The following is a 14,072-nucleotide window of genomic DNA, read 5'->3' as shown; positions in this document are numbered from 1 at the left end:
GTTTCACTTCACAATTATGTGCTACTCTGTCAGGGCTAAACGATATGGACAAAATTTCATATCTCGATATCGATACGATATGATATGACTATGGGTTCGGTGAAAACCAAGCATTTTTCAGAAAAATATAAACATCATAATACAAAAAAATGTGGAAAGTGCAGTTTTATTTTTAAGAACTCACTGTCAGTCATCAACATTAACATAAATTATGAATAAAATTACAAATCAAACATTTTACTGCAGCTCTGCTTTAACAATAAATAACAAATGCATCCGTATTTGTTATTTATTGTATGCTACCCGGGGAAGAAGGACGTCTGCAGACAGCAGGTCTTGAGTTTGAAGTTTGTTGTAATAAAATGGACCGTTAAACTGATGTAAGGTTCGGTTATCCGGCTCGACCACAGGTCCGTGGTTGTGGCAAAATGATCGATTTCACGGAGCTCGGATTCAACATTCATTTTACACTCATTATAGAGTTTCGGAATGGCCACTTGATTAAAATGTGTTCGGGATGGTATTTTATAATGCTTGTCCAGCATCCGAACCATTTTTTAAAGCCCTCTTTCGAGACTGTGTACACAGGTACCATGTCTTTTGCAATGTGGTATGTTATAGTGTCTGTAATTTATTTATGTCTGGTGGACGTCGACTCGTATGGTGTAACGCTACTGAACGCATCAGCAATCAAACTTTGCTTTGGCTTATTTTGGGATGACTGAGAAGTCTCCGGTGTTTCTCTCATTGTCATACACTCTTCGTGCAGCACGCGATGGTGTTGTTTCAGGTGGTGAAACATGTTTGTTGTGCTACCTTGCTTCGTCGCAATTTTTACTAAGCACGACCTGCACAACACCTCACTCTGGTTAACATCGTCCTTTTTGAATCCAAAATACCTCCAAATAATGGAGGATGATTTATGTTTTGGCACCAAGTCAGATTCTGCACCGCCACCAGCCGCATTATCTTCCGCACTCATTTTCTTTCTTTCTTTTTAATTTCCCCGCTGTGTCTGTAGTGTGCGCGCGTCGGTCTCCGTCTCCCTCACTCCCGCCCTCATATGTTTGTCATTGGTTGGCTTCAGCTGTCGATCCACAGCAAGCATGAAATAAGGTTTGTGGTTGGCTGGCCTTAGTGGTGCATTCAAGGGCAACTGTAAAAATGATGTCTGTTGTGACTGCCAGAGCTGTACATGCAGGGCGAGCGCGGGGAGGGGAAATCTATATCATCTATATTGTTGCTTTTTCGATATTAATATCTTGAATGTTCATATCTAGATATAGATACAATAACGATATATCGTTCAGCCCTATACTCTGTGTTGGTCTATCACATAAAGTCTCAATAAAAAAAACTTTTAAGTTTGTGGTTGTAAGGTGGAAAAATCTGAAAAAGTTCAAGGGGTATGAATACTTTTTCAAGGCACTGTATATAAAAAGTATTCAGGTTTTTACAGATGGTTCAAAGGATTTGCAAACAGATGCAACAGGTTCTGCAGTTGCTGTGCCCAGGTACCAGGTGGAAATTAATAAGAGAGCTTCTGATTGTTTGAGTCTTTATACAGTGGAACTGTTTGTCATATTGTTGTCATTAGAATGGATTGAACAGGTAAACTGCAGAAATATATTAGTGATTCTGTATCAGCACTTACAAGCATTAAGACAGGTTCAACCAGAAGTCATCAAAATTTTCTTTATGAAATTTCATTTACCAATTCAAGAATGGTTAATCAAAGGAAAAAGATCACATTCATTTGGATCCCAGCACATACAGACATCCAGGGGAACGAGAGAGCAGACAAACTCGCAAAAGAAGCAGTCAAAAAAAGAAACTGTTGAAGTTAGCATCAAATTATCAAAATCAGAGGGGAAAAGCATAGTGTGGAGAAAGGTACACCAACAGTGGCAACAGTTATAGGATAATGAAACAAAAGGGAGACATTTGCACTTAATCCAAAAACAAAGTAGGTATGTTGAGAAGCAGGGGGTCAAACCAGAAAGAGCAAATAATAATAAGCAGACTGAGGATTGGACACAGCAATCTTAACAGTACACTTAACATCATGGGAAAACATCCAACGGGTTTCTGTGATCAGTGCCATGAAGCTGAGACAGTTGATCATATCTTTACATCATGCAGGAAATTTAGGTATGAGAGGCAAGTAATGATGACAGAACTACGGAAAATAGGACGGACAGAGAACAATATTAAGTATATTAATATATGGAGACACTGCTAAAGGGAGGAAATGGTTATTTACATTTTTAAGAACAACTGGACTGGAAAGAAGGCAAGAATATAGAAAAAAAAACCTGTAGATGGCAGTAACGCAACATTGTGAATGCCAGCTGCTGTAAAACCCCAAAGAAGAAGAGGAAGAAGCCAGAATCTTTTCTGATCGCTGTGGAAGATCTATTTTCGGGAAATGGAGGCGATGCTCAGGAGCCGAATGAACAGCTTTTTCTCTCCCCCTCTGTATTTACAGAGGCACCAGTTTGTGATTGAGTTTGTTAAAAAATCCAGACCCAGAACGGTAATGAATTTCTTAGATAATTTTACTCTCCTGACAATAGTATTTGAATTTATGGTAACACTGGCTACAACCCTGCACTGTCATGTCTAAACAAAGTGTGTGTTTGTTAGGTGTTGGATTTAGGATGCTCTGGATGTTCCCTGCTGAGAAAACTCAGATTTCATCGTCACGGTGTAGAATTACTGGCAGGAGTGGACATCGACTGCGCCACCATCCGACAAAACATGTTGGTGTTTTACTTTATAATAATAAGGAATTGTTCAGTTCAAAGAACACACACACCGAAATCGCTCCCTACTCACTATATAGGGCACCATATAGTAGAGACGCCAATTTTTAGTGCTGTCTGAAACCTTAGCGAGGACACCCGATATTTCGCGTGACGTCACCGCACCGCGAGATTTTGTTAGGGCGCCATATTGGAAGGCCAAGTACACATCTATGCAAGTACATACAAACATAAAACAAACTACACCTGAAATGTAGCAGCATATTTTCTTTTATTAACATGTTAAGTGTTTTCTTTACTACATTAACAGTTGTTCCATTCTATGAAAGACCTGTTCAGAATTTGTTCATTTATATTTCATATAATAATCAGTGCAGATTAAATGAAATTCTCCACTATCATGTTAAAAAAATTATAGCACTTGACCACTATTGCAATCTGTATTCATGCTGTTATGGATTTTTTTTTTATTTCATAATTTATTTTTAATTTACTACTTATCTCATTATTATATATATATATATATATATATATATATATATATATATATATATATATATATAATATAAAATTTGAATTATTTGGACATGGGGAAAAACTATATTTAAAATCCAAAGAGGGATGGAGGGTAGCCTGGGAAATCCCATGCTGCTTTGCACAATCGTTCCGATCTGAAAAGACAGCATGGAAATTATGGTCTAAAGGCTCGCCTGAGTTAGGGAGCCAATCAGAGAGTGGGGAGGGGTGGAAAGACGGTGACGCGTACTACTCGACAAATGGAAGCTTGTAGTTTATTTGGGACTGTTTACGGATCACATTTAACATGGCGGCGGGCGATACGAACCAAACTAACCAAACCAGCTTCTCTCATATTTGTCTTGCACAAACGGCAGTAATCGTTCGGTGCCATTGTTTTCCTATTTTTGTTTTGCCTTCTCTTTCCCTTTCCTTCTCTTCGTCTTCTTCGTCGCTCTAACTACGTCACTGGGTACAACTGCCATGATTGGCCATGGGCTACGTATACGCCAAATGATAGACATTCGCAACGTCCAATAAACGGCCGTTGACAATCGTAAACCACACCTCCCCTACGAGAAATTCAATAGGCGGATTCCAGACCATATTTCACTTGTGATATGGTCTGGTGTTAACCAGACTAGATGGAGGGAGGAAAATTAAAACAAAAAGAAATGAAATACATAACATAAATGTGAGGGCGGCACGGTGGTGTAGTGGTTAGCGCTGTCGCCTCACAGCAAGAAGGTCCTGGGTTCGAGCCCCGGGGCCGGCGAGGGCCTTTCTGTGTGGAGTTTGCATGTTCTCCGCGTGGGTTTCCTCCGGGTGCTCCGGTTTCCCCCACAGTCCAAAGACATGCAGGTTAGGTTAACTGGTGACTCTAAATTGACCGTAGGTGTGAATGTGAGTGTGAATGGTTGTCTCTGTCTATGTGTCAGCCCTGTGATGACCTGGCGACTTGTCCAGGGTGTACCCCGCCTTTCGCCCGTAGTCAGCTGGGATAGGCTCCAGCTTGCCTGCGACCCTGTAGAAGGATAAAGCGGCTAGAGAGAATGAGATGAGATGAGAACATAAATGTGATAAAATTAAGGATGTTTTTATTCAGTAAACATTTAAAAAAATGTTCTACAACACTCTAGCCTAGTGACTTACCAGTAACAAAATGGTCTGAACATATTCTGTACTGTTGTAGACGAGAAGTATTCAGATCCGCTCTGCATAAAGCAGCTAAATACTCTCTCTGTCTCCTGGCAGAAAGCTCCTTGGTTTGCTTGTGTCTCAATCACAGCTGGTATCTGTAGAAAGACTTCTTTTCACCTTTCCCATCAGCTTTGTTAGAACACCCTAACACAGCACAAAAGTTTACCATTGTAGGTTTTTGATGATCCAAGTGCCTCGTGGGTTCAAATACTGCGCGCTGCCGTTATTTCCCCCAATCACGAGTTTGTTGGTCTTCCAATATGGCGCAGGGTTTGTTTACTTCCGGTTTCGGGTGACGTCAGTGAAAGGGGTCTATAGTGCACTCAAAGTATCCCACAATGCATCACGAAAAGTAGTGTACAACCGATGGTCACTAACCAAAGCAATATATCCCATCATGCATTGCAGTTGCGCTGAAATAAATCAAATTAAAAATATCAAATGTGATTTAATTAAAGGCAGCGGCAAAGAAGACAGTATTCAGCCTTGATTTAAAAAAAAAAAACGAAAGATGCAGGGGCTTTGTATTGATTAATGTGGGAAATACGCTCAGTATAATATGTATTTATCACAAAAATACATGCATGTAATTATTTTGAAAACCCACCAGCCGACTGGATCTGGTACGTTTTAATTGTGCGACAGTAATGACGTATATACCAGCGTGATGGACAAGTGTCCGAAATCGTTTTTTCATTTTACCAATGAGCTCATAATTCCCTATGTAGGGAGTAGTGAATGAGTGGCGATTTCGGACACAGGGTGTGAAGTGGGCGGATACAAGGTCGGTCAGAATGCTTTGTTTTGCAAACTTTATTTAAAAACCTGCAAACCAACACGTCAACCGGTATCTTGTATCTTAATAAAAATAATTTAAATAACTAAATTACAAAAAAAGTTAATACCATTCGGGAGATCGGGTAGACCTTTTATTTTTACTTTTTAAAAAATCTTGTTAGAAAACAAATATCGGCAAAAGAGACTGCTTTCATTTTAATGTATGATAATAACATACCCATTATTGTCTTGTCATACCTCCCATTCAACACCATCATTCAGGTCACGTGGAAGTAAACAGTCAACACTCCTTTGCATGCTGTGGCGCTAGTTATCAGGCGATTCCCTTCTGTTTTCACAAAATATATCTGATTCACTTCACCAACTCACTTGATCCAGATTATTATTTAAAAAAAAAATCGGTATGTGGTATTACGTTAACAAAACATAATTTTTATTTAAAAATTGTTTTACATAGACATACTTATTACAAAATATATTTTGTATAAATATATGGATGTCGGTGCTCAGTGGCGTGCACAGATAGACACGAGGTGGTGCTCAAGCACCTGCCCCTCTGTCCAAAAAAGTGCCTTTTTGAATTTTTTTTTTACAGTTTACTGAGGCCAATGTCGACATGATCTTTTAGAAAAGCCGCGGCATTAAAAGCGTGTGTGAAAATAATGTCCCGATGTGTGCCCCCTCCGTACACACACAAAAAAAAAGAGAGACCTCTGTCTCTCTTGCTCTGTCACGTGAACAAGCGTGCAGTGCATTCAATGTGAGGTTGCAGCAGCATAGCGTCCTGGAAGCCATGGCCTTGTCGTAGCGCAGACAACACATCGGGCAGTCAGTCAGCTCTTCCCCTGCCCCACCAGCCAGGTAACGCATGAATCGAGTGAAAATGTATTGTTTGCCCTCTAAGCCCAAGCTGTAATTATTTTGTCGTGAAGTAGCCCGTCGCATACAGAAACAACTGCACATAAGTATTATATTTTTTGCTAGACCATTTTCAGATTTAGGAAAACAAAAATTTCTTTTTCTGTTTTGTTCAACTAGAGATTCCTGGCAAAGTCAAAAAGCCTTGATGTAATAAATTAACATTAAGTGGTTGTTTTACACCTTTAAAAACAAACGGGTCAGTGGCGACCCGAACACAAGAGGAGGGTTAAATCTCAGACTTTTATAATAAGGTGTTCCACATGCGCAAAAAAGTGCCCTTTTTTCCCCCCGGAGCACTTGCCCCCCAAAATGTCTGTGCACGCCACTGTCGGTGCTTACGTAAATGAAGTAATTCTAATGTTTGTCAACAAATGAACTGATACATTTTCTGACAGGTTAAACATTTTGTTCCACTTTCTAAGTATTTTCGTAGATCACATTTTGTTAATCATTCGTTGTTTGTATTAATTTCTAGTTTTGTAGTTTACCAATAATTCAAACAATGTTCTAATTTTGTTGCAGTTAGATTCAGATTGGTGAAGCTTCAGTAGTTTTCAAACAAGTGATTTTTTTTTTTTAATTGAGATTTTAAAATGTACATCTAAATATATGAAATATCTACTGATATTGTAATATGTGGTAGATATTTACAATAAACTGCAAAAAATAATTTTCTGAATGGAATAGAAAAATCTGAATATTTCAAGCATGTCATTTTTTTATATGCTAGGAATTTAATTCTGATCTAATTCTATTTATTGCAGTAGGATTCCAAATACTCTATAAACATTCCATTCTGTTATGAATCAGAAAAAAATATTATAAATCACAGCACTTATTTTTTAACATGCTTCATTTACTTCAACAATGTTATAAAGATCGATACATTACATTGTAAATGTCACTTAATTCCACAGGGTGTCGATAATGGTGGACACCGGTGAAAGTGATCACTATTATCGACATGTCACGTGACTTCTCAAACATACGTTTAGATACAAAATGGCAGCTGTCAAATGAAAGAGTAAGAACCAAAGTAGGTTTCGACAAGGATATCACAAAATATAGGTGAATTTGATAAGTAAAAACATGTCCATGATCTTTCCACCATGCTTACCTGTGATGATAATGTCTGGGTTTTCCTCAAATTGCTGATCGTGCTTAAAAAGAAAATTCCATCTCAGATAATGAGCTGTGTCATCAGACAAGAAGTTCAAAGGGCGAGGGGGGTCTTCTGGTTGATTAATTAACCAATAACAACTATTGTGACTGAAATTCACCTTTTGTAAAATTGCTTTTATTGGTAAATCTGAAAAATTGTCTAATTATGGACTGTCTAACTGCAGCTTTAACAATATTGTCGCAAAGCAGCTTTACAGAAAAATATAGATGAACATGAATTAAAAATTTATCCCAAATGAGCAAGCCTGAGGTGACGGTGGCAAGGAAAAACTCCCTGAGACAACATGAGGAAGAAACCTTGAGAGGAACCAGACTCAAAAGGGAACCCATCCTCATTTATCATATACACTCACTGTCCATTTTATGAGGAACACCTGTACAACTGCACATTCTGGCAACTATCTATTCAGTTAATCATGTGGTGAACTAACTTCCTGAAAGGAAGGAGGGGGTGTTTGGACTGAGGAACTCTGACTACTATGGACCTTTAACAAGACCTGTATCTCTTCTGTATTTTATGGGAAAGTTGGCAGCCCTAGAGCAGCACATAAAATCATGCAGGTCAAGAGCTTCACTTAATGTTCACAGCAAACGTTAGAACGGTTAAAAATGTGATCTCTGTGATTTAACTGTGGCATGGTTGTTTATAGAAAACAAAACAAGCAAATCACTTGGTCTTTTTCCAGTCTTTAGCTGTCTAGTTTGGGTAAGTCTGTGCCCATGATAGTCTCAGATTCCTGTTCTTAACTGACAGAAGTGGAACCTGATCTGGTCTTCTGCTATTGCAGCTCATCCACCTCAAAAAATTGTTGCTTACTCAGTGTTTTTATATGATTCTGTGTAAACTTTAGAGACTGTTGTGTGTGAAAATCCCAGGAGTTTCTGAAATACTCAAAGCAGCCCATCTGGTACCAGTAATCATGCCACGGTTAAAGTCAGAGACCACACTTTGTTTATCTTCATTCTGATTTTTGATGTGAACAATAACTGAAGCTCTTGACCTGTATCTGTATGATGTTATGCATTGTGCTGCTGCCACGCAATCAGATAACTGTATGAATGTACAAGTGTTCCTAATAAAGTGGATGGTGAGTGTGTAGTATAAAGCATAATACTGGGTGTTTTTTTTTTTTTTGTGTGTGTGGATATAATTAATACCATATTGCTTATTTTTACAAGAGCACTTTGTCTGGAATCAACTTCAGCATCTTTAATCTGAATTAATTGACTTGATATTTGTCACACTATTGTACTGCAGGAGTCTTCAGTCTCCACAGAGGGCCAGTGTGGCTGCAGGCTTTCATTCCAACCCAACAGCAGCTACACTTCATTTAACATGTTTAATCTGTTAATCCTGGGCAGCAGTCATCTATCAAGTTTGGCTGGAATAAAAGCCTGTAGTCATACCAGCCCAGCAGATATGATTAAAGACCCCTGCACTATAGTGTGGTAAGCAGGTGAAGGTCCCGTGTATGCATGTCTGTTGCTGTGTGTTAGGTATACACTGGCTCCACTCATGACTGAATACTTGCAGCCAAATGCCAGACCACTTACAATCAACCTTTATCAAGGCTCCATCACAGAAATGGAGCCGTGCACCAAGGGCTTTGATCTGATCGTCTGCATTGAAGTGTGAGTGTATTCAAACTTATTCGATGTACTTAAAGGAGAACTGAAGTCATTTTTAAACTTGCTTTATTTCTTAATTAAAGTGTTATTCAATTAAGTTTTCGGTTTTAGTAACCTTATATCGTGACTCATATTGGCAACTAATTGCAATTAAATATTAAACTTACCGGCCTATGCGGTTTTTAGCCATGTTGAATTTAGTTTGTTTGGTCCACGACAGGCGTCGCTTATCCGTGCGATCTTCACGAGACTTGTGCAAGACTTCGAAACGTGAAGTGTCAGCCAGGTGTCAGTGCCGCCATTTTGAACACTGATTTCCAAATGAAATATTGTACAAAAACAAGTTTAAATGATGATTACTGCCTACTTTTTTCAAACTTTCCTGATTGCTATCAAAACAAACAAATCTTCTGGCTTGATTACATCAGCATTCGAAAGAGCGCACGTGCGTCTTTTGACAATGTTGGCAGATGTTGGTCACTTTGATTTCCACTGTACGTTTTACTTCCGTCCTATGATGTCTCGCACAGGTCTCAACAAATCTTGTTTATGGCCATTGCTTTGACATATGGACTAATGTATTACATAGCATATTTCAAACACTTATAACTTGCTATAGCAGTGACAAAATAGCTATCATATTCCTATATTTAATAAAATGAGAGAATTTTGATGATACATTTGCCTTCAGTTCTTCTTTAAATTATTGACAAGTTACTACTCAGAGTAATTTGGTATTGAATAAAATCATGGTTTTATAGATTTACTCATTTTCTTTCCTATCTCAAAGCATGGAGCACCTTCAGCTTTGGGAAGTGGAGAAGTTTTCAGAGGTTTTGTTTGAATACATGGAGCCACGCACTGTGATAATAAGCACACCAAATGCAGATTTCAATCCTTTATTACCAGGACTAACAGGCTTCAGACACAAAGGCCACAAATTTGAGTGGACCAGAGCACAGTTTCAAGCTTGGTGAGCTTTCATTACCTGACATGCAGTGGTATAAATCTCAGCAGTGAGTGTGCATCTTAGCAAACAGTATTGAGTGAATATACAAGTATGGTTTTATATTGCATTATATTATATGGACATGAGTGTTTTACTAGGAAATACTCACTCGTATTTTTCATACGTGCTACATCCAGGACATGGAGACCCAAAACCTTAATCTCTATATGTCTAAATCTCTACATGTTACTCGTGAAGATATCGATGAATTGTTTTGATAAATTTGGGTACATTTTGTTTGTTGATGTGTCTATATAATAAAAACATCACACGTTGGCTTGAAACTATGAAGTTTATCTTCTCATATTGAAAAACTCACATTTTTCAAACGAAATACATAGCAGATCCGAGTGACTTATTTAAATAATATTGACTGGCTTTTTTTGTGGTCTATCAGATATATTCCATAAAGCTAGCATGAGTCAAAGACGAGTAGCTGAATGGAATATATCTGATGGACCACGAAAAAAGCCACTATTATTATACGTACACACTCCTCTCTCTTCCAGTTTTTCGATGTCCGTTGGTATGTTTTTCTCTTTTAAACAGAGGGGAACCGTCAGGACCTTCTAGGCCTTCAGAGAAGGGCTAAACATGTCAGCATTTCAAATGTTACATTTAATTTCTTTCATTCTTTAATTGCTTTTATTCATTATAATTATTCTCTTCTAATTTGGCCTTATTTTCTACCAAATTTGCTTCAGGAATGAAAGGGTTATTGTCCTGAAAGCATTAAAATTGAGTTATCCAGTGAGATTTTTTTTTTGTTTGTTTGTTGTCTCTAGGCAGAGAATAGTTTAGAGCTGGCTCACTCATTGGTCAGGACTTTATTGCCGGGACAGAAGGCCATGGCAGTGTATGTTTATGTAGCAAGTGACAGATGAATTAACCAATCAGATTTTGATTTATAGTGAGGGGGACCAAAAATGTATTGCCTTGCGAACAAAGAAATGGTTCTGCGCATGTGCAGCAGAAAACTTTCTCATGCAATATTTGCATCAGCTCCGACATGTCATGTTGTTTAGAAAACATGCAATATCATAAGCCATATTGAACGCTCATTCTCCATTGGGTAGAGTGGTGGAATACATGTAGGATAAGCGATATGCTAACAATATCGCATGCTATTGAACCCGCTAGAAGGGAATAGAGTACGTATTTTTATTCCGTTGAAAAAGTGTCCTGTATGTATAATAATTCCTCATATTTCACTCCAATTACGTCACTCCCGGTGTTTTCCTGTTGACTAGACGCGTGTTGTCAAAATGGTGAACCGGTTCAACATTAAAATTCTTTTGATTAACTTGTGGGTTTTTTTGTGGATGTGTCCATATAATATAAAGAACATTGCGTGGTGGTGCAAAGATATGAAGTTTATCTTCTTGTGTTGAAAATATCATTTGTTCACTTCGCTCACTCGTGAATATATTCACCACTCAAAGATAAACTTCATATCTTTGTGCCACCATGTAATATCCTCTGTATATTACATTGTATTATGCTGCACTGCCCTGCCAAAAAAAAAAAATTGCACACTGATATTTAATTGGACCGCCTTTAGCTTTGATTACGGTGCGCATTCACCATGGCATTGCTTTGACAACTTTATGCAACATCACAACGTTTCTGTCTAGAGTTGCTTTAATTATTCTCAGAGATCTTGTATTGATGATGGGAGACTCGAACCACTCTGTAAAGGCCCGGTCCCACAGTAGCGATAACTACAACTATAAATAAATCAGTCCCTTGCAGTTTATGTGGTTGGTGGTCACGCCAGACTGATAACGATACCTGTAGTTCAGGCCTAGGTTTATCAGTGTCGACGAGAGAGCTACTGGAGTGGGGTTGTTTTTTTTATATATATCTCATCTCATTATCTCTAGCCGCTTTATCCTTCTACAGGGTCGCAGGCAAGCTGGAGCCTATCCCAGCTGACTACGGGCGAAAGGCGGGGTACACCCTGGACAAGTCGCCAGGTCATCACAGGGCTGACACATAGACACAGACAACCATTCACACTCACACCTACGGTCAATTTAGAGTCACCAGTTAACCTAACCTGCACGTCTTTGGACTGTGGGGGAAACCGGAGCACCCGGAGGAAACCCACGCGGACACAGGGAGAACATGCAAACTCCACACAGAAGGGCCCTCACCGGCCCCGGGGCTCGAACCCAGGACCTTCTTGCTGTGAGGCGACAGCGCTAACCACTACACCACCGTGCCGCCCCATATATATATATATATATATATATATATATATATATATATATATTTATTTATTTTTATTAGTGTGTGTGTGTGTGTGTCACCTGTCCCCCAGTTAATTAGGAAGTCATGGATTACAGCTTGAAAGTTCCTACACGCTCCAATCAACTCGGAGATGTACAGTTTAAATGGGAAATGTGCTTCAGTTACAATGTGTTCACTATAATTTCCAGGGGTGCCAATAATGGTGGAACATGTGTGTTTGAAAATATTTCTCAAGGGATTTGTTTTTCTCTGAATAAATTTATTTCAATTAAAGGTTAGATTTTTCTCATTTTTTCAGTCTGCGATGAACATCTATTTTGATGTTCACCAAAAGGTGGCTCCCCCCCCCCGTTTTTTTTAACTAATCTTTACAAGGGGTGCCAGTAATTTTGGCAGGCACTGTATGTGTTGCCCTGAGCTGGACTGGCATCCCTTTCAGGGTGTATTCCTGTCTCACATCCAGTGTAGGCTCAGGATCCAAGTAGTTACTGAAAGTGAGTGAGTCATGAGAATGTTAGTGCAGTGTTGAAATACGTGCAGGGATTTTAATTTTTTTTAATTAAAAATGCTGAAAATGAGAGAAATAGAAATATCTTTACTGAAAATTGTGATATTGAGTTATACAGTCTTTCCATGTGTTTTCTAATCACAGTACCCTTCCAGTCATATTGAGGAACCTTCCCAATTGCAATAACACTTTTTTCTCATTTATTCAGGGCTGATGGAGCTTGCAAGAAATATGGCTACTCTGTAGAATTCACAGGAGTAGGAGAGGCTCCTGGGGCGATCAGAGATGTTGGATTCTGTTCCCAGATTGGAGTTTTCCAAAGAGTTGTTGGTTATTTAAATACACAAATAAATAACTCTGAGCAGGAACCTACAGTTTATCAGCTGGTAAGAGCTGAATTCTGTGATGGATAGAGAGAATGTCTGATATCGCATGTCTGCCATGTAATCTTTCTCCCATGTTCATTCCTGTTAGCTGTACAGAGTGGTTTATCCGAGCCTCTGTGACAACAATATCTTCCAGAGGACTGTAGTTTGTGAAGTCCTCTACAGAGCAGAGCAGCTGAAGAAGGAATGGCTAAAGAGTCAGGAAGGTGAGCAATGTGATTTCACCTCCTGTGAACCCATGCTACCATCTGAGGCAGCGGGGCAGGCAAGGGAGGAAGAGGTGGTGTACAGGCAAGGGAGATGGGTGTGTGTGCCGCTTCTGTGTTTGTGGGCTGGTTCCACAGTGCAAACTCTGTGCAAGAATATCCAGCAACTTAGAGACTTGCTGCTGGTGGACTTGCAAGTACAGCTAGATGCTGACAGAGATGCCATAATGTTGCCTAATGATTATGAGGAGGAGGAAGACGAAGACGAAATGGACGAGGGTGAGAAGGCAGAACGTGTGCCAAGGTCTGTGAATGACAATGCCGAGGAGGACTGGGAAAATGAACTTTAATAACTTCTTACTTTAGGAAATCAGTAATTATGGAACTAGAACACCTTGCAGTCACTGGCCTGCTTGTCAGGTTTATTTTCCATATAGGACAATTTGTGAGTGGCTAATCTATTGTTATGAACAATTCTCTGCTCTTCCTAACAACAGTAGCTGATTTAATTCAGTCAGTCCTGTTCTGGTGACTTTCTTGAGATTAATGTATCTAAATTAAACTTGGTCATTTGCAGTATGGAAGCAGCTGTTCTGTATTTTGACATGATGGTGGAGGAACGTCACGGACATTTGATCTCTGATCAACTGGTGGGAAAAACAGTCGATATAAAATGCCTACACACCCCTGTTAAAACTG

At 39.1% G+C, this 14,072-nt stretch overlaps 1 protein-coding gene across 1 annotated transcript; it reads left to right on the top strand.

Annotated features, from left to right (window-relative positions):
* Positions 1-2,384: 2,384 nt before the first annotated feature.
* On the top strand, positions 2,385-14,033 carry henmt1 (HEN methyltransferase 1). The gene is made up of 6 exons (XM_060916023.1): positions 2,385-2,536; positions 2,647-2,762; positions 8,880-9,014; positions 9,802-9,984; positions 12,990-13,167; positions 13,256-14,033. Exons 1-6 carry the CDS (start codon positions 2,429-2,431, stop codon positions 13,721-13,723), a joined length of 1,188 nt encoding a protein of 395 aa, XP_060772006.1. The 5' UTR covers positions 2,385-2,428; the 3' UTR covers positions 13,724-14,033.
* The last annotated feature ends 39 nt before the right edge of the window (positions 14,034-14,072 follow it).

Source organism: Neoarius graeffei, chromosome 3 (assembly GCF_027579695.1).
Source record: "Neoarius graeffei isolate fNeoGra1 chromosome 3, fNeoGra1.pri, whole genome shotgun sequence".
Classification (NCBI taxonomy): domain Eukaryota; kingdom Metazoa; phylum Chordata; class Actinopteri; order Siluriformes; family Ariidae; genus Neoarius; species Neoarius graeffei.
The sequence above is the reverse complement of the archived record's forward strand: the minus strand, read 5'-3'. Positions and strand labels throughout refer to the sequence as shown.